The sequence below is a fragment of the Tachyglossus aculeatus genome, chromosome 12 (assembly GCF_015852505.1).
Source record: "Tachyglossus aculeatus isolate mTacAcu1 chromosome 12, mTacAcu1.pri, whole genome shotgun sequence".
Lineage (NCBI taxonomy): Eukaryota > Metazoa > Chordata > Mammalia > Monotremata > Tachyglossidae > Tachyglossus > Tachyglossus aculeatus.
The window spans coordinates 28,963,365-28,985,143 of NC_052077.1; the positions used below are offsets into that span (position 1 = coordinate 28,963,365).

Consider the following 21,779-nt stretch of genomic DNA (forward strand, 5'->3'; position numbering starts at 1 on the left):
TTCCAAACACTTAAGAAGCAGAACAGCAGCAAGGGCTAGTAGAAAGAAGACAGGCCTGAGAGTCAGAGGACCTGGGTTTTAATTCCAGCTGTGCCAGTTTGCTTGCTGTGTGACTTTGGACAAGTCACTTGACTTCTCTGAGCCTCAGTTTTCTCAACTGCAAAGTGGGTTTTCAATGTCTGTTCTCCCTCCTATTTAGACTGTGTCCAATCTGATTCGCTTGTATCTAAACCAGCACTTGTAACAGTGTTTGACACATACTAATTACTTAATTGGGCCTTGCTGCTTCTCTGTGGCTTAAATGCTTCAAAAGTCCAGTAAAATATGCATAATCCCTATCTTCAAGCAATATTCAAACTAATAGTGTAAACAGATACCAAAATGATTTTCAGACTAGATAAAGAAGAAATTAGTGGTTAAATAATAGGGTATTTAATACCTGTGCATAAGTGCTTTGAAGTTAGAGAGTAGTGCTTAGATGTCATTATTATTATCATTATTATTATTATTATTATTGTTATTATTATTATTATTATGTCCAAGTTTCAACACTCATCAACCATGGCTCACTGGAAAGAGCCTGGGCTATGGAGTCAGAGTTCATGTGTTCATATCCCGGCTCTGCCAATTGTCAGCTGTGGGACTTTGGGCAAGTCACTTAACTTCTCTGTGCCTAAGTTACCTCATCTGTAAAATGAGGATTAAGACTGTGAGCCCCACATGGGGCAGCCTGATCACCTTGTAACCTCCCCAGCGCTTAGAACAGTGCTTTGCACATGGTAAGCGCTTAATAAATGCCATCATTATTATCATTATTATTATGCACTTGAGGAGAATATGTGACCTGCTGGATTCTTCGTTGAGAGGGAGTTTCAGGCAAGGAATAGGCCATGCGCAAGTGGTCAGAAGAAGTGATGCGAAAAACTGTAAACCCGGTGTGGGTAGGGATTGTCCCTCTTTATCGTTGAATTGTACTTTCCAAGCCCTTGGTACAGTGCTCTGTACACAGTAAATGCTCAATAAGTACGATTGAATGAATGAATCAAGGTCCAATTTAGGTTGAGAGGAACAATACTCTGACCTAGAATGTAGGTAAGAGAAGATAGGGAATTTGTAGAGAGAAAAGAGAACTGATTCAATGCCTTAAAGCCAATATTGAGGAGAATCCTGTTAAGAGAATGGATAAACATTGGTGGTTTTTGAGGAGTTGGGAAATGCAGGCAGAACAACAGTCCTCCTAGACTGGGAGCCCGTTGTTGGGTAGAGACGGTCTCTGTATGTTGCCAACTTGTACTTCCCAAGTGCTTAGTACAGTGCTCTGCACACAGTAGGTGCTCAATAAATAATACGATTGAATGAAAGAATGAACAACATTTCAGAAAAATAATCCAGGTAGAGTGACACATGGACTAATGAAGGAATTGATGCAAAGTCACACCAATGCATGACAAAAAGACACCATGGGAGCCATTTGGATGACGAGGAAGGGATAGATACAGAAATTGTTTTGGAGGGGAAAAAAATAGGGTATTTGGTGATAGATTAAATATTGGATTAGAAAGGAAGGGGTGAGGGATAAAAGCAAGGTCGTGGTCTTTGGAGACAGGGAGGTTGGTTGTGGTGGACCACAGAAGTGTTAGGCGGAGGAGCATATTGTGAGGAGAGACGAGGAGGTGGTTTTGGATATATTTGGGTTTAGGTGCTGGAAGGACACCCATGTAGAGGGGGATTGCAGGAAGAAATTCAGATGTGAAGAGTAGAAGGAAGGTTGGAAGTAGCAAGTCAGACCAATCAATTAATAATATGTATTGACCAACTACTGTGCACAGAGGACTGTATTAGATGCTTGAGACAGCAGAGTAGTATTATAAATTATGATCTCTGCCTTCAAGAAGCTTTCAATCTAGGAGGAGAAACAGACAGACCTATCTACAATACAGATATAAAATACATAAAATGTGTGTAGGGGTTGTGACTATTCAGAGCTTAGGTGAGTACAGTGCTCTGCACACAGTAAGCGCTCAGTAAATATTAATGAATGAATGAATGATGCAAAAGCTCTACTGATGTGACAGGGCAATTCAGGAATTAATTAGGACAGGTTCCCTGGAAGATTTGGGAGTCAAAGAACTAGAGATGGTAGTTGAAGTCCTGGGAGCAGATAAGCTCCCAGAGGAATTAGTTCAACAATTTCAGTTTACAAATTGTCTATGGGTTCGTTGACAGAACCAAATGAAAATCCCAAATTAATTAGATCCTGAACTACATTATTTCCAAAAGATGTAATCCCACTAAAGCTAGTTTGCAGCTCGTTACCCATATATGCAATTTTCAAAGGCAAAACAAAATAAAATTCTGAGCCAACCCTGCCTTTACATAGAAAAAAAAGGTTTTATTTCCTTTCTAAAATTTGTTACCTTGAAACAGAAAGCTCTGTTTTATAGTTTTAAAATATGCAAATTTCACAATAAAGAATCTATGAAGACAAAAATTTTGAAAGAGGCAACCCCAAACGGGTAATAAACTTAATCATTGGAACTCCAGTGAGTAAATCACTGCTAAACGGTTTTGAATATGAACAAACAGAGCCAGAATGCAATCAGTACCTTGTGCCGCAATCTTACTAGCGGTTGATAGGATTTAAATCCATATCCTTCCTTGGTTGGCCTCCCTTCAGCTCCCAGAAAAATGCATCCGACAAACAGAACAGCTGACCAGCACTTGAACATCCTTCTAGGTGATCGCCTGCCAAAATTGAAAGGATAAATAGTCAGTAATGAATGTTCGTGTGTTCATTATGTAAAACAAAGTCTCTGACAGCACAGCTCAAAACTGGGAATCAGTTCCTGAAGATAGACCAGCATGGCATACCGCTATCAGAAAAGAAGTGGTTATCTTGGAATAAAAAGCTTTGTAAGAAAGGAGACAGGGAGGCAAAAGGGAAAACAACAGTGACACAGCAAATGTTACAGCAAACCTGTATATATGTTTGTATGTATTTATTACTCTATTTTATTTGTACTTATTTATTCTATTTATTTTATTTTGTTAATATGTTTTGTTTTGTTCTCTGTCTCCCCCTTCTAGACTGTGAGCCCACTGTTGGGTAGGGACCGTCTCTATATGTTGCCAACTTGTACTTCCCAACAATAAATACGATTCAATAAATCAATAAATACGATTGAATGAATGAATGAATGATTGTTAAGCAAGACAGCACAACAAGAGATGGACTTTTTGCATTGCACAATGTGGCTGGAAATGTAGGTCCCACATTGATCTTTTCAGTCACACATGAACTCAGTAAATTTTGCCATCAGCGGAGTGTTCTTCAAATGAAAAGGACAACTATTTTATAGTAGATAATGCCTTATATCATGAGAAAAGCAGTCTGAATAAAATTGGATTTATAAGAAATCTCTGCGGGTGCTATTAAATTCACACGTTAGCAAAAATGGGCTTTACCCTGCAACCTAAAGACTTTAAAATCTATATACCTCAAATACTACGATCAGGCTGAAGAGATAAGGGAATGCTCAATCACCACTTAAAAACCATGCCACGACTTGAAAAAAGGGAAACAGACATGATAAATAACATGTATGAATAATTTCAAGTCTCCAAAAACTTAACTACAAATAGAAACAGACAATGGTGATAAATGATTACTATTCATGACGATGGGCTCCTAAGATCAGTAACTGCATCTAAACCAAGCTTATTATTTTGTTTCCACACATAGGTTCTTACTTTTTTCCATACTGTAAGTATGGAAAATTGTGTCCATTTAAGCTTGTTATGGGCCGGGAATGTGCCTGCTAATTCGGTTGTACTGTACTTTCCCAAGCGCTTAGTACAGTGCACTGCACATAGTAAGTGCTCAATAAATCTGAATGATTGGTAGACTGATTGATAGAGAAGCAGCATGGCTCAGTGGAAAGAGCATGGGTTTTGGAGTCAGAGGTCATGAGTTCAAACCCCGGCTCCGCCAATTGTCAGTTGTGTGACACGGGGCAAGTCACTTAACTTCTCTGTGCCTCAGTTACGTCATCTGTAAAATGGGGATTAAGACTGTGAGCCCCCCGTCATACAACCTGATCACCTTGTAACTTTCCCAGTGCTTAGAACAGTGCTTTGCACATAGTAAGTGCTTAATAAATATCATTATTATTATTATTATTATTATCATTATTATTATCATTATTATCATTGTTGGTTGATTGATTTGTCCCCTCCATTAAAGTGTAAGCTCCTTGAGAGCAGGATCCATATTTTTTACCTTGCTTGCAGGTTCCTATCACAACGTTTTCAGTACAACATAGATACTCAACCAATACTGATAATGATTATGATAAAAAAGAGTCCCAGGAAAGTGTCTTTAAACACTTTTTTCTAGCCCCAAACATGATTTAGAGAGTTTATTTGGTTACATATCCTATTTCACAGCATTTTTAAGAACTATACGAGCTCACTACGTTGCCAATTTGTACTTCCCAAGTGCTTACTACAGTGCTCTGCACACAGTAAGCGCTCAATAAATATGATTGAATGAATGAATATAAAGTTTCAGAGGCAGGAAACTCTATTTTATTTGTACATATTTACTACTCTATTTATTTTGTTAATGATGTGCATATAGCTATAATTCTATTTACTCTGACGGTTTGACACCTGTCAACATGTTTTGTTTTGTTGTCTGTCTCCTCCTTCTAGACCGTAAGCCCGTTGTTGGGTAGGGACCATCTCTATATGTTGCCGACTTATATTTCCCAAGCGCTTAGTACAGTGCTCTGCATACAGTAAGTGCTCAATAAATACGATTGAATGAATGAATGAAACAAAATTTTTTCTCGTACTAAATCAATCAGTGGTATTTACTGAGCATGTATTGGGTGTGGAGTAATGTACTAAGTGCTTGAGAAAGTACAACACAATAGAGTTCCTAGGTGCAATCCCTGCCCGCAAGGAGTTCACAATCTCCAGGGGTAGTCAGACATTAAAATAAACTGCAGGTAGGGAAAAACTACAGATAAGGGAAAAGAAAATAAGAAAAGGAACTATTATATTGGAAAGCCGCAGGTCATGAGTTCTAATCCTGCCTCTGCCACTTTGCTGTGTGACCTTGGACAAGTCACTTCACTTCTCTGGACCTCAGTTCCTGCATCTGGAAAATGTGGATTAAGGGTGTGAGCTCTGTGTGGGACAGGGACTTTGTCCAACTCAATTATCTTGTATCTACCCCAGCACTTAGAACAGTGCCTGGCACATAGTAAGCACTTAAATACGATATTTATGATTATTATTATTATTATTCAAACACCTGTTTTTCCTTCTTTTTTCAGTGACACATCCCCTCATGCATAGTTAACCCAGAGCCGTGGAGTAAATTTTCTAATAGCATATGAGGTAGGTGCATCTTATAGAAACCACTCAATCACCTGTCTTTGGAGAAGTGACTAGTTTTATTATAATATTAAGAAATACGGTCATTATTTAAACGATGGAAGTGTTAGAATGAAAGATATAGTCGGAATTCTTAATGAGGGTCTTCTATATTGCCCAATATAGAATGTTTGAATCATATTTCATTGTCACTAACAACCACTTCAACAATCATGCCAACCTCATTTGTGTGCCTCTATCCTATAAATGCCACATTTAAAAATAAATCAAATATCTGATAATGATTTGTAAAAGAATCAGCCAGATATAGCATAGCATTGAGTATCGTGCACTAACCCAGAGCTTTACATTGGCAATTAGAAATGGAATTGTGAGAAGCAGCATTGCCGCGTGGATAAAGAGAAGCAGCATGGCTCAGTGGAAGGAGTGCAGGCTGGGGAGCTAGAGGTCATGGGTTCTAATCCTGACTCGACCCCATATCAGCTGTGTGACTTTGGGCAAGTCACTTAAGTTCTCTGTGCCTCAGTTACCTCATCTGGAAAATGGGAATTAAGACTGTGAGCCCCATGTGGGACAACCTGATTACCTTGTATCTCCCCCTGCATTTAGAACAGTGCTTGGCACTGCTTAACAAATACCAAAATTATTATTATTATTATTATTATTATTATTATTATTATTATAAGCACCAGCCTTGGAGTCAGAGGTCCTGCTTTCTAATCCTGGTTCCACCACTTGTCTGCTGTGCGACCTTGAGCAAGTCACTTCAATTCTCAATGCCCAAGTTGCCTCATCTGTAGAATGGGAATTAAGACCGTTAGCCCCAGTATGTCCAACCTTATTAGCGTTTAACTACCCCAGCACCTATTACAGTACCTGATACATATTAATCGCTTAAATACCACAAAAAAGTCACATAGATTCCATCATTATCAAGGAAACAAAAAGGCAATTTAGTTAATGAAGTTACTTCTCTTCATCAGTTCTTATTTTCAATGCAAGGTTGGTGGAGAGTATTTCTACGGAGGTGACGTAAGTGGTTCAAGACTCTGGGGAAGACACACACAGCGTGGAGGGAGCAGAAAGACCAGAGACAAATACGAAGAGAACACACGAACACATCTCCATAAAATAGGCCCTAAAAAGATTGTTTCCTTGGTTAGCCAGAAGCAGACGGAACTCCATTCCAACATTTTCTTGACAAGGACAGAGCTTCCCATTAGCTTGTAAGCTTCGTGAGGGCAGAAAATGTAGATCTAACACTAACTCTCCCAGGTGAGCTCAGTCAGTGTGGGCAGTGAATGTCACTGTTTATTGCTGTATTGTACTTTCCCAAGCACTTAGTACATAATACAACAATAAGGGCTCAATAAATATGACTGAAAGAATGAATGAATCAGTGCTGTGCACTCAGTAGGTGCTCAGTAAATATCACTGATTGCTTGGTTGCATTACTGAGAACCTACTAGGAGGAAGAACAATATATTAGCTGCTGGGGAACACACAGTAGAGCGAGGGTCTTGCCCTGCAGAATTTTACACTCCAACTCGGGAAGAAATTGAACATAAATCACGGTATTAAGAGACCGCAAACTCACCCAAAATGTTTTCAGCAGTTATTGAAGGGGGCAAAGAAGCAAATCGCAAACAAGGGAAAAGTCGGTAGAATAAAACAACGGGAAACAGCCGGGACTTCAGAGAGGGAGGTGTGGTGAGCCATAACAAACGGCCTTATTAGTGACTGTTTGTGATCCCGTGAACAAGAAGGAAGAGACTGGTGAAGGCACTACCTGAGACAGGTGATTGTCAGCCTGTGAGGGCAGAGCATGGTCAGAGACGTGGCCATCTCTCTCTGCTCTACCCAGTATCGGGCCTGGACCAAACAATGACTGTCACATAGAGCCACAGCTATGACACCTAAGGCAGGTAAAAGATGCTCATTTTGAAAGGCCAGGAGCCACACACTGAGGAAGGCCACGCAAAGACGCATGCTGAAGCAGCAAGCAGGCCCACTAAAGCAGGCGGCACACAAAAGACACATTGATGCATGCAGAGGAAAGCACCTGGAGCAGAAATACTCAGAGGAGAGCCGCAGAAGAGAAGAAGTCGAAAGCATCAGAAGGCAACAGCACTTAGAAAGAAGAAGCACTGGCAGAAAGGGCTCCTTTGACCATCAGGCTGCTATTGGACCCTTGGTGGAGTGGAGTGAGTGAGAGTATGTGTAGGTGTCACTCCCTTGCATGTTGGTAAAACTATTTAAAAAACTTTCCACAGTAACCTTGGTGATCGGACGTGTGGTTTGACTCTACTGTATTCTCGTAATAGACTCTACTCAGTGGAAAGAGCCCGGGCTTGGGAGTCAGAGGTCGTGGGTTCTAATCCCAGCTCCACCACATGTCTGCTGTGTGACCTCGGGCAAGTCACTTAACTTCTCTGAGCTTCAGTTACCTCATCTGGAAATTTGGGGATTAAGACTGTGAGCCCCATGTGGGACAACCTGATTACCTTGTATCTACCCCAGCGCTTATAATAGTGCTCAGCACATAGTAAGCCCTTAACAAATACCACGATTATTATTATTATCAATATTATCATTATTATTAGTGGGACAACCTGATTACCTTGTATCTACCCCAGCGCTTATAATGGTGCTCAGCACATAGTAAGCCCTTAACAAACACCATCATTATTATTATCAATATTATTATTATTATTAGTGGGACAACCTGATTACCTTATATCTACCCCAGCACTTATAATAGTGCTTGGCACATAGTAAGCCTTTAACAAATGCCATTATTATTATTATCAATATTATTATTATTATTACTACATGCCCCCGAGGCTCCCTCGGCCCAAGAAAGTCTTGGTTGTTATGAGCCACGGGCTCACAACGCGAGGAGTGGCCAGAAAAATGACGTGTTGCACCAAAAAACCTGGAGGCCGTGGACTTATTGCAATTTTAAAAATGGAGTTGTCAAACTAGTATAGAGTTCAATTATGCCTATGTGGCATTTCCTCCCTTTCTCCAAAATTGTTTTTATTTTTCCCTCTTGCCTCTCATTTCCAGGAAGTAACTACTGTTGTAAGACCTCCTTATAGCTTTTGCGGCTTTAAAACCATAGTTTCCCCAGACAAGAATCATTTTTCCTTTTCTGTACCTCTTCTGCTCCACCTGCAAATCTCAGAGGAAGTGTGTATAAGGCAAGAATTAGGGCAGAACATTGCATAATGAGCTATGTAAGAAGAGGCCCAGAGGTCCAACTTGTATAAACAAATCTTTGAATCATTCCCTACAACTAATAAGTATCTAGTTGTTGGAGATTTCATTTTTTTCATTTAGACAAGAGGAATCAAAAATGATCAGAATGAAAGTGAAAAAGCTCATTCAAACACCTTGTCTTAAGCAATAATGACTCAATTTTCTGAACTGCAAACTTGTGCTTCTGCTATTTGGCTTGACATTCATTCATTCATTCATTCAATGGTATTTATTGAGCGCTTACTGTGTGCAGAGCACTGTACTAAGCGTTGGGTAAGTGCAATTCAGCAACAGAGAGATAATCCCTGTCCACAACGGGCTCACAGTCCAAAAGGGTGGGGACAAGAGAGCAAAACGAGCCAACAGGCATTCATTCATTCAATGGCATTTGTTGAGCGCTTACTGTGCGCAGAGCACTGTGCTAAATGCTGGGGAAGTCCAAACAACCGGCCATCAATACCAGGCCCAGGGGGTGTGGTGGTGACTTTTTGCCGGTGTGCACCCCAGAAGGGGAAGAAGAAGCAGCACGGCTCAGTGGAAAGAGCCCGGGTTTTGGACTCAGAGGTCATGGGTTTGAATTCTGGCTCCACCACGTGTCTGCAGTGTGACCGTGGGCAAGTCACTTAACTTCTCTGAGCCTCAGTTACCTCATCTGTAAAATGGGGATGAAGACTGTGAGCTCCACGTGGGACAACCTGATCACCTTGTATTCCCCCCCAGCGCTTAGAACAGTGCTTTGCACATAGTAAGCGCTTAACAAATGCCATCATCATCATCAAGGGGATGGTCATTCATTCAATCGTATTTATTGAGTGCTTACTGTATGCAGAGCACTGTACTAAGTACTTGGTAGGAATAATGGCATTTATTAAGCCAGTTGTAAGCTCTGGGGAGGTTACAAGGTGATGAGGTTGTCCCACGGGGGGCTCACAGTCTTCATCCCCATTTTCCAGATGAGGGAACTGAGGCCCAGAGAAGTGAATTGACTTGCCCAAAGTCACACAGCTGACAATTGGCGGAGTCGGGATTTGAACCCATGACCTCTGACTCCAAAGCCCGGGCTCTTTCCACTGAGCCACACCGCTTGGGTAGGGACCATCTCTATATGTTGCCAACTTGTACATCCCAAGCGCTTAGTACAGTGCTCTGCACACAGTAAGCGCTCAATATATATGATTGAACGAATGAATGAATGAAAGTGGCGGGGCCGGGATTTGAACCCATGACCTCTGACTCCAAAGCCCTGCTCTTTCCACTGAGCCACGCCACTTCCCTATAGGGGCTTGACACATAAAAAGCAATCAGGAAATATAACACTAATAATAAAACAATAAGGGTGAACCCAGAAAATTGATGGAAAAAGAAAAACGATCAATGAGAATGATTTCCAGACAATTGTACCATCTTCAATCTTTCTACACCCTTAGGTGGCCTTATGCAAGACTGAAGAGGCTGGGTTTCAGTGGACACTGGGATAGGATTGGTTTGTGAGGATCTGGGAATAAATCACTACTCTGCATCCCAAAGATTCCCAGCAGCATGGTGAGAATTACTCTATTTATTACTTTATTTTATTTGTACATATTTATTCTATTTATTTTATTCTGTTAATATGTTTTGTTTTATTGTCTGTCTCCCCCTTCTAGACTGTGAGCCCGCTGTCGGGTAGGGACCGTCCCTATATGTTGCCAACTTTCACTTCCCAAGCGCTTAGTATAGTGCTCTGCACACAGTAAGTGCTCAATAAATACAATTGAATGAATGAATGATTGAATGTTGCCAACTTGTACTTCCCAAGAGCTTAGTACAGTGCTCTGCCCACAGTAAGCGCTCAATAAATACGATTGAATGAATGAATGAATGGTATAGTGGATAGAGCATGGGCCTAGTCAGAAGGTCATGGGTTCTAATTCTGTTTCTGCCACTTGTCTGCTGTGTGACCTTGGACAAGTCACTGTAATTCTCCGTGTCTTAGTCTCAACGGTCCTTTCACAAAATGAGGTAACTGAGTCGCACTTGGGACAGGGACTGTGTCCAACCGAATTTGCTTGTATCCACCTCAGTGCTTAATACAGTTCCTGGCACATAGTAAGCACTTAACAAATGCCACAATTATTATTATTATTATCATGTCAAAATATTAACTTCAGGCTCTATAGCCTCTCACTGCCTATTAGATGATCATAATTAATTGGCAGACTGACAGCTCGGCAAAATGCTAAAAAAAATGCAAATTTTAAAAATCCTATATAACAGATGGTGTTGTACGTACTCCTGTGACTTTTCATTTTAACCTCCATAAAATTCAGGAACGAAACTGTTTATGAAGTTGCAAATAGTAGAACTTTTGAATTTATAGTTATAATATTAGCAATTTAAAGGTTACACATTAAAAGTTTTTTTTTAGTTAGCACTATTGCTCTCTCCTAAGTGCTACTACATATCAATTCTTCTTGTTTCATCAAATTAAAAATTAATTAAGACTGAGTGGCATAATTTCAATTGCTTAGCAGGCTTCATTTGGGATGATTCACTTTGTTTTATCCCCACATTATTAGGATTAATTTATAGAGGATAAAAAGAAAAGTCACATAAATTGACTAGTGAAGTACTCCCAAATAGTCAGTGTATTAACCATAAGTTGTACCTCTCTTAAAGGATACCTGCTTCTCATAGTTGAATGAAGTAAAAAAAAATATATATATATATATATATATATATATATATATATACATATAATTATTCAGTTAAATATTCAGCAGTCATACAATCTGTAGCCTTCTCAAAAATGAAATGCAATTCCCAGGTGTCTTCTTTCAGGAAATATACAGGTTTTGAATATTACCTTACAGTTCTCACATGTCAACAAGTCTTTATGGCTTTCCCTGCTTTTTCATGACTTTTATAGCTATTGACGAAACCTGAAAAGTTATGGAGTGAGACTTTGATTGCTAGTTAAATTTTATTTCTATAAAGGAAGAGAGAGTTCTAGTGTAACACAGCATCAACCTTTAATTTATGATAAAGAGTAATGACAAAATTCAGATTATTAAACTTCAGACACTTATCTTTAATGTGACAAGTGAGCAAAAAAGCCAAAACTTGAGTTTAATTTACTCATTGCAACTTGCGGAATGTTGAATTGAAATATCTAATCCAGTCTCCTCTGGCCATAATATCATCTGTGATATATGAATACACACCACACACACATATGTATATATACATCTAGTATAATGCACAGTGCTGAAGTTTGCCAAATGCTTTGAGAGGATGCATAAGTGATCCCAAACTTTATATCATTTCATATTCAGTAAAACTCCCAGAAAAATTGTTGCAAAGGACATAAAAGTTTCTATCTTCACCAGTCTTCTTACCAGAATTAGTTGTTGTTCTATTTTTATGGCGTTTGTTAAGTACTTACCTTGTGCCAAGAACTGTATTGATACCCACATTGGACACAGTTCCTGTCCAACTTGGGGCTCACAGTCTAGGAAGGAGGGAGTAGGATTTAATCCCCATTTTACAGATGAGGAAACTGGGACACTGAAAAGTTCAGTGACTTGCCCAAGGTCACAAAGTCTACAAGTGATAGAGCTGGGATTAGAACTCAGGTCTTCTGGTTTCCAGAACTGTGCTCTTTTTACTAGGCCATGTTACTTTTTAAACTTTCTTTACCTAGAAGGAATCATCATTTTTATAACTGCATATTTGTGCCTCTGTTCTTATGGCAGATGATCTGCCCTGGAAGGATAGACAGAGATATAATAATAATGATGATAATTGTAGCATTTGTTAAATGCTTAACTATGTGCCAGGCACTTTAATAAGTGCCAGGGTAGATACAAGAAAATTGGATTGGATACAGTCCCTGTCCCCTATGACGCTCACAATCTCAATCCCCATTTTTCAGATGAGGTAACTGAGGCACAGAGAAGTGAAGCGACTTGCCCAAGGTCACATGGCGGACAAGTGGTGGAGCCAGGATTAGAAACCAGGCCCTTCTGCTTCCCAGGCCTTTGCTCTGTCCACTAGGACATAACAGGATATTAATTGGTGATGATGATGATGATGATATTAACCTAAATAATAATAATAATAATGGTAATAGTAATTGTGATATTTGCTAAATCCAGAATAAGCTCTAGGGTAGATACAAGACTTTCAGGTCAGACACAGTGTCTGTTCAACCTGGTAGGGTCCTTCCCCACTGCTTTCAACCTGCTTATGCATTCATTCATTCAATCGTATTTATTGAGCGCTTACTGTGTGCAGAGCACTGTATTAAGCACTTGGGAAAGACAAGTTGGCAACATATAGAGACAGTCCCTAGCCAACAACAGGCTCACAGTCTAGAAGGCAAACTTTCTAGACTTTCTAGAGAGCATTTATGTATCAACAATTGCCCCCACGGTTCCCTCCTACCATTTCTCTCCAAACATTTTGAAAGAGCTGTTTATACCCTCTGTTTCCGCTTTCTCTCCTCAAATTCTCTTAGGATTTCCATACTTCAGTCAGGATCATATATAGCACACATCCACTGAATGAGAGTCCACAACCACACTTATTCTCTGTTCTACAGAAATTCTTTCATTTATGTAACCTAAATCCTTCCTCAAGCTGGTTTAAAACTCACTTTGGCTTTCAGAGGAAAGGAAGAGGAGCTGATCACCACTTTTCAAATATTTGATGGCCTTTATTAAATTACTACTCAGTCTTGCCGGGGCTGAATAATTTAGCCTTTCCTTATCAGGTTGATTTTCAAACCCTTCAATCATCTTTATGTCTCACCTCTAACTCTGCAAGTTCTTCACATCTCTTCTTACTCACAAAGTCCATAACTGGACATTGTCATTTATAAAAAGCCAAACTATTACTGGGATCATTGAGAAGATTCTTCTAATGAACTCCCCCGAGTGGCAATTAATGATCTTCCCATAACTATGGCCAAATATTTTATAATGAAGTGTTCTCTTATTCTAGAAACCGGCCACAGGAAATGGGAGCTATGGGAAACAGGCCGGCAGCTACAAGGTGGGGAAAAAATGGGGAGAAAAAAAGAGATAATGGGAAGCAAGAGGTGCGGATAAAGAAAAAAATAGAGAAGTGAGACTGCAAAAGAGCACAAGAGAAAGCACGCCGAATTCTTAGAGGAAAAGCAGAATGGGGAAGTGAAAGTCAGAACTGAAATGCCTGATTGGAGTTCTCACATTTCATTTAGACCTAACCCTAAAGATAAGAGAAAGAGAGAAAACAAGATTTCATAGAGTGAGTCTCCCAAGGGACAGGGTCAATGTTAATTCCCACCCAAATATGCCTTCCTCTCCTCTCAGGATCTCACCTGGAGAGTTTCCAGTACTCCATCAGCCTCGGCCGAGGGAAGGAGAGTCAAGCTAGGGTGTACCCATTCCACTCCTACCTCGGGCAGTGGCTAGGGAGTGGAAGGCAATTTGCAAGACAAAACTCACCTGTGCTGAGCAGCAGTGGCATGGAAGAGAGTCTAGGCCTGAGACTCAGGTTTACTGCAAGGAAGAAGGCAGTGGTAAACCACTTTCGTAGTTTTACCAAGAAAACTCCATGGATACACTACGAGAACGACTGCAGATGGAGGGGGAGTGTTCTGAGAGAGATGTGTCCATGGAATAGCTATGGGTCAAAGATAATTCTATAGCATAAGGCAAGACTATACTCCTTCCCAGTGCACACAGTACACAGTGCTGCACACAGTAAGCACTTAATAAATAATATTACTATCATGCTTATAGCTAATAGAGAAGCAGCACGGCCCAGTGGATCGAGCACAGACTCAGGAGTCAGAAGGATCAGGGTCCTAATCCCGCCTCCGCCACTTGTCTGTTGTGTAACCTTGGGCAAATCGCTTAGTTTATCTGTGCCTCAGTTACCTCATTTGTAAAATGTGGGTGAAGACTGTGAGTTCCACGTGGTAAAGAGACTGTGTCCAATCCCGATTTGCTTGTATCTTCCACAGCACTTAGTACAGTCTCGGCATGTAGGAAGAGCTTAAATACTACAATTATTTATTATTATATCATTAGTATTATGATCAGAGATCTTCAATTCTTCTCTCCCTTCCTGTGTATACACAGCTTTCCCAATAGTTCCAATAGGTCCTGGTTTAGAGAGGTAAATTATTTGAAAGAGCAGTAAATTTTAAAAGTCAGAATCAATAACTCCGGCCACTGCCAAAGCCTTGTGGACTTAAGTGTGCCTCACCATTGGGGCTCTGGAATTTCCCCAACCTTCACCACTCATCAGTACTGGAAGGGGCAGCCAAATTGGAGCCATGAGTGGGGTAGTATTGCACTCCATTTCAAAGGACACTTACAATGGAATGAACTAAAATCCATAATTTGGCTTTAATTTCATGAAAAAAACTCAGGGTGGTGATGCATTTCATTCCTAAGAACAGCAAAATATAAAATTCTGGATTATGTTCATCTCCCAAGAATGTTCTTCCTGTTCCTGTTTCAACATGATTTCATCTGAGTGGTGGTTTACTCATCATATATTTAAATATACTTATATAGATCAGAGATTTTACTGTGCATATACCACATTTAAGTTAGGCATCCATACTTCAGCATGGTTTTTCTGCCATCCAGTCTGTGAGTCGTTGTTCTACATCATTTTGTTAAGCAAGAGTTTAGACAAGCAAAACCAGAATACAACTTTTCTTTGTGGCATTGTCTATCATCTGGTTTCTTTCACCGCTTAATAAAATAGCAATATTTCTCCTTGTCATCTGAAAGCTGCACAATTATTACGAGCAGAGATTTATTAATAAGAGCATATGGGTTCATCCTCCTTCTTTAAAGGTATTTCTTAAGCACTTTCTATGTGAGGTCTTGTTTTAAGTTGTCTAGTTGTCTCCGACCCATAGCTATGCCATGAATACATCCCTCGCAGAATGCCCCACATCCATCTGCAATTGTTCTAGAGGTGTATCCATAGAGTTTTCTTGGTAAAAATATGAAAGTGATTTACTATTGCCTCCTCCATGTGGTAAACTTGAGTCTCTCCCATGACACTGCTGCCCAGCACAGGTGAATTTTGACTTATAACAGATTGCCTTCCCCTAGCTAGCAACTGCCCAAGCCAGGAATGGAAATGTCTCTGCTTCCCTCTCCCTCCTGTAGTCAAGACTGGTAGAGCTGGAAACTCTCCAGGTATGACACTGAGAGGCATTCTATGTGGGGCAGATATAAGTTAAACAGGTTGAATAAAGTTCCTGTCCCACATAGGGCCCTCAGTCTAAGCCAGAGGGAGGAGGATTTGATCCCCATTTTACAGATGAGGTGACTTTGAAGCACAGAGAACGTATTTGACTTGCCCTTCATTACACAACAGATGGCAGATCCAGGATTAGAACCCAGGACCACCGCTTCCCAGGCCATGCTCTTTCCACACTAGTCATGCTGTTCTAAATTTTGAATGTTGAACCCCCAAGTAGGCTCTATATGTTGCCAATTTGTACTTCCCAAGCGCTTAGTACAGTGCTCTGCACATAGTAAGTGCTCAATAAATACAATTGATGATGATGAAGTAGGCTGCACACATCACATATAGGTGCACCCTCGGCATTTATTACAAGATCTATCATGGCAATTCTGCTGCTTTTCCTTTTATACTTTGCTACAGAGTCAAATTAGTAACTTTCTAATCACTCCCTTCTCCCAAAGAGAAATCCTAGTATATATTAATAAATCCTGGTGCCCCTAGAAAAGTTAACAAGAAATAATATAATAAACAGAAGGCTACATGTACCCTAACTTGTTCTTTGAAAGTTAAAATTTGGCATTGCTGAATAAATGTACAGGAGATAACTGAAATACTTGGCTTAGTAGCAGGAGCATGGGTTAGGAGTCAGAGGTCATGGGTTCAAATCCCAGCTCTGCCACTTATCAGCTGTGTGACTTTAGGCAAGTCACAACTTCCCTGGGCCTCATCTGTTCCCTCATCTGTAAAATGGGGATGAAGACTGGGAGCCCCACGTGAAATAATCTGATTACCTTGTATCTACCCCAGTGCTTAAGAACAGTGCTTGGTACATAGTAAATGCTTAACAAGTACCAACATTATTATTATTATTACTGTGGCTATGTATAGGGTCATAATAACATAGATAAATTACAGATTAATCTCATTTATTTAAATTTCAAAGAGCTTTTCAAACAAGATTTTAGTCTGGATAAAAAATAAACAGTATTTTTTGTCAATATCAGGCTCTCTGTAGACTAATTCAGTTTTTCTCTTCAAAAGCCCTACCTTCTGGGAATTCTCAGCCACTTGACTAGCCAATTACTCTGTGTTATGTGTGTTCTGCACTAGAGGGGCAAACCCAGTAAACAATTTCACATAGCCTGGGCAAGAGGTTCTCATTTCAGCACCTTTCCATCTAAGGTACATAGATTGTAGCCTTATGTGATGTGAAAGCAAAATCCCTTACAAGTTTAAAAATGTCCTGACCTTGAAAATTCTCTCTGTGTCCTGGTCCAAGAGAAGAATGAAATTTATATGTTCAGTCTTCTGACTTCATTGCCTCTTAACCTTGATGAGCACTTAAAATGTAAATTAAGGAAGAAATGCAGCTCTTAGGACTGACTTTGACTAAAATCCCAGGGGTCTGAATTCTGCAGTTATTTGATGCTTTAAAAGAAATCAGTGCCCTTTTTCCCCAGTGGTGTACATATTTTCAGTTTGGATTTTTTTTATGTATTTTGATTATGATTAGGCCATTGGACTATTTTGCTAATATCTTCAGCAAGGGGGAGAAATACTACCTCTGCTTCAAAGATGGAAAAATTACCATAACCAGGAAGGTGCATAATAACATTTCTGTCTATGGAGAATTCTAGGAAGATGCTACATACAAGGAGGCGGAGTAGTGTAAACCTTTTGTCTCTGTGGATGATGCTTTGGATGGTAGGATCCTATCCTTGTATATGTGAGTATCACTGCCAAGGTCTATGAACACCTAATGATGCATTATGCACGGAGGCATTGTGGATTTCTACAGTGTTTCAGTTGTCACTGACAAGGATTCTAGGTATTTTGATTTTCCTGAAGTGTCAGTTTCTGATAGCTGTAATAGACTGAGTGATAAATAAGTAATAAGAACCAAAATCATGTGAACAAAGCCATTATCTGTGGTGTTTTCTCACAAACTCCTATTTTGGGAGTAAGAGGCTCCTACTCAGGGGTATCAGAGCTGGTGATTTGGAGAGTCCAGTACAACTCATGTCTTACCCACTGTGGCCCAGTGGCCTGCCCAACATCAGAATTCTCATCCTCCAGTTTGGCTAGCTGGAGCCGGGTTATGATCTTTGCCTTCCCTATTAGGCAGTTCCCTGACATATGTACCTCAACTAGACTCTAAGCTTGTTGTGGGTAGGGAATGTGTTTACCAACTCTTACATTGTACTCTCCCAAGCACTTAGTACAATGCTCTCTGTACACAGTGTGACCCAAATAAATAAGATCAATTGAATTTTGTATGATCCCAAGCAGTTTCATTTGTTCAAGGGTATAGAACTACAAGGAGCTTGCAACTGCAGATAACTGTCCTGTACATGGTCTCTGGCACATACGGATCATGGAAATAGCAGGAATTGTGGTTTCTCATCTTTTTCTCATACCCTATAGTGGTTTAGGGAAACCTAGAATTGTGAGCATAAAGGTTAAGTTTAGACATAGGGCCTGTCGCAGCAGGGTCGCACACAACTCAAAGGCAGCTTCTAAGAGACTGTGAGCCCATTGTTAGGTAGGGACCGTCTCTAAATGTTGCCAACTTGTACTTCCCAAGCGCTTAGTACAGTGCTCTGCACACAGTAAGTGCTCAACAAATACGACTGAATGAATGAATAATGATGCTCTCCCCAGAGCCTATTCCAGAATAGCCCCATTGCCACAAGATGTTAGCCTGAGGGTTCTTAGCCTGAAGTCCAAAGTTTCCAATGATTAAGATGGTCTCACCATTTTTTATGGTATTTGTTAAGTGCAGTTGTATTTATTGAGCACTTACTGTGTGCACAGCACAGTACTAAGCACTTGGGAGAGTACGAAGTAACAGTAAATAGACACATTCCTTGCCCACAGTAAGCACTTACTATGTGTCAAACAATTTCTAAGTGCTGGGGTAGGTACAAGTTAAATAGGTCATATACAGTCCTCGTCCCGCATGAGGCTCCCAGTGCAAATCATCATCATCACCATCAATTGTATTTATTGAGCGCTTACTGTGTGCAGAGCACTGTACTAAGCGCTTGGGAAATACAAGTTGGCAACATGTAGAGACAGTCCCTACCCAACAGTGGGCTCACAGTCTAAAAGGGGGAGACAGAGAACAAAACCAAACATACTAACAAAATAAAATAAATAGAATAGATATGTACAAGTAAAATAAATAGAGTAACAAATATGTACAAACATATATACATATATACAGGTGCTGTGGGGAAGGGAAGGAGGTAAGATGGGGGGGATGGAGAGGGGGATGAGGGAGAAAGGAAGGAAGGGGCTCAGTCTGGAGAACAGGTATTGAATCTCCATTTTTAAATTAAGGAAACTGGGACACAGCAAAGTTATGTAACTTCTCCAATGTCTCAGTTGGCGGAGCACTTAGCAGACCCAGGATTAGAACCCAGGTCCTTTGACTCCGAGGCCCACGCTCTTTCCCCTAGGCCATGCTGCTCCTTCACTTGAGACCACCTTGGGCCTAACTTGAATCCCCAGAGTAACTGCAACCTGAAACTTCTCCAGGATTCCAAATTCAGGTCACCCCCGTCGTGCAAGTCCAATTTCACGGGTCAAGGAATAATTGGAATTGTTATCTCCACCAACACAGTAGCATCACTGTCCAATGAAAACCATGCCAACCACCCATTTTTTGCTAGGACTACCTCTATTTTGTTAGGGCTATTTTAACACCTATTCCTAGAACTCCAACAGGCATCCAGTGAATTTTCTGTTAGAGATGCACCAACAGAGTTCATTTTCCACCAGATATGTTGATAACGTGGATTTATAAGAACAAGTCTGGCCCACAGTTAGAAAAGCAGCATGGCTCAGTGGAAAGAGCATGGGCTTTGGAGTTAGAGGTCATGGGTTCAAATCCCAGCTCTGCCAATTGTCAGCTGTGTGACTTTGGGCAAGTCACTTAACTTCTCTGTGCCTCAGTTCCCTCATCTGTAAAATGGGGATTAAGACTGTGATCTCCCTGCGGTACAACCTCATCACCTTGTAACCTCCCCTGCGCTTAGAACAGTGCTCTGCACATAGTAAGCACTTAATAAAATGTCATCATTATTATTAATCAATGCTGTTTGCCTTTGTTTTTTGAAGCCCAATGTTAGTATCATCTCTACTTTGTCTCTTTTATACAGTTTGTACTTTTTCCAACCACTTCTTCATTTGAATTCTAAGTAGTATTTGTCTCATATTTGCTTGTACTTTGGCTCAGTTGTGTAAAATGAATCAAAATGGGCTCCATTTATCTGCTTCTCCGTTGATATTTTCCAAGAGCAGCAGAAAGATTGACTGTTTGAATTCACAATGCGAATGTACAATCTACTGATCAATAACAATAATAATGATGGCATTTGTTAAGCCCTTACTATGTGCAAAGCACTGTTCTAAGCACTGGGGAGGATACAAGGTGATCAGGTTGTCCCATGTGGGGCTCACAGTCTTAATCCCCATTTACAGATGAAGTAACTGAGGCACAGAGAAGTTAAGTGACTTGCCCAAGGTCACACAGCTGGCAATTTGCAGTTGAACAGTGAATCTCCCCTTCCAGTGCTGTGAAAGAAACCTGGATAATGTGGAAAGAGGCCAATACAGAGGAGTAGAGCCAGATCAATCAATCAATCACTCAATCGTATTTGTTGAGTGCTTACTGTGTGCAGAGCACTGTACTAAGCGCTTGGGAAGTACAAGTTGGCAACATGTAGAGACAGTCCCTACCCAACAGTGGGCTCACAGTCTAGAAGGGGGAGACAAACAACAAAATATATAAACCGAATAAAATAAATAGAATAGATATGTACAAGTAAAATAAGTAAATAAATAGAGTCATAAATGTGTACAAACATATATACATATATACAGGTGTGAACTGGGCCAAGCCTGAGTCCTGAAACAGAGCAGAACTTCCTGATAGTTGCCTAGCAGATACTCTACATACTGTCAGAACAATTTGATTATAAATTCCTCAAGACAAAATATCATTTTAGACCATGCATTTGGAAAGATTCATTTATGACCAAGGACATTTAGAAAGAAGCATGACAATTACTTCAAATTACATTCAAATGCAAAACTGAGACAAAATCAATTTTAGAAGATCCCCATTATATAGTTACTGTTTTTACAAGTGTGTTTTTTTTTTTGTTCTGCTTTGTTTTTATGGTATTTGTTAAGTGTTTACCACGTGTAAAATACTGTTCTAAGCTCTAGGGTAGATACAAATTAATCAGGTTGGACACAGTCTCTGTCCCACGAGAGGCTCATGGTCTAAACAGGAGGGGGAACAGGAGAACTGAAACACAGAAGTGAAGAAGCTTGCCCAAGGTCACACGAAAAGCATTTGGCTAAGCCAGGACTAGAACCTAGGTCTTTGGAATCCTTGGCCCACGTTTTGTACCCTAGGCCATGCTGCTTCCATTATAAGATAACAATCTTGTTATCTAAAGGGGATAGAATATAATAGATGTTAACAGCTCGGATGCTATCAATAATAACTATTTCATATCTTTATTTAGCTTTCCTTCTGCTGGGTCAAAGGCTTCTACATCAGTTAACTCAATATAGTGACCCAGGAATGGAAAAATACTTATCTCTTTTGTGTGAGAAAATTATGTACCTTTGGAATTCCAGGCTGGCCACTGGTTGTCAGGAAAGGGTGAAAATGCACTCATTCATTCATTCGTATTTATTGAGCGCTTACTGTGTGCAGAGCACTGTGCTAAGCGCTTGGGAAGTACAAATCAGAGCACTTGGGAAGTACAAATCGGTTAATGTAAGTTTATATTTTTGTCTCCTGAGCTAGAGAAACCCTAGACCATATGGATGAGTTTGAATACAAGGACAATGCCTGC

At 40.2% G+C, this 21,779-nt stretch overlaps 1 protein-coding gene across 3 annotated transcripts in view; it reads right to left on the minus strand.

Annotated features, from left to right (window-relative positions):
• Window positions 1-21,779, minus strand: part of FSTL5 (follistatin like 5) — a 580,307-nt gene that overhangs the window by 531,344 nt on the left and 27,184 nt on the right. For all 3 annotated transcript variants that reach the window (XM_038755340.1, XM_038755338.1, XM_038755339.1), the window contains exon 2: window positions 2,607-2,745. In XM_038755340.1, coding sequence (XP_038611268.1) covers window positions 2,607-2,729 — 123 coding nt within the window. In that variant the 5' untranslated portion in view covers window positions 2,730-2,745. The remainder of the gene's footprint in view (window positions 1-2,606; window positions 2,746-21,779) is intronic.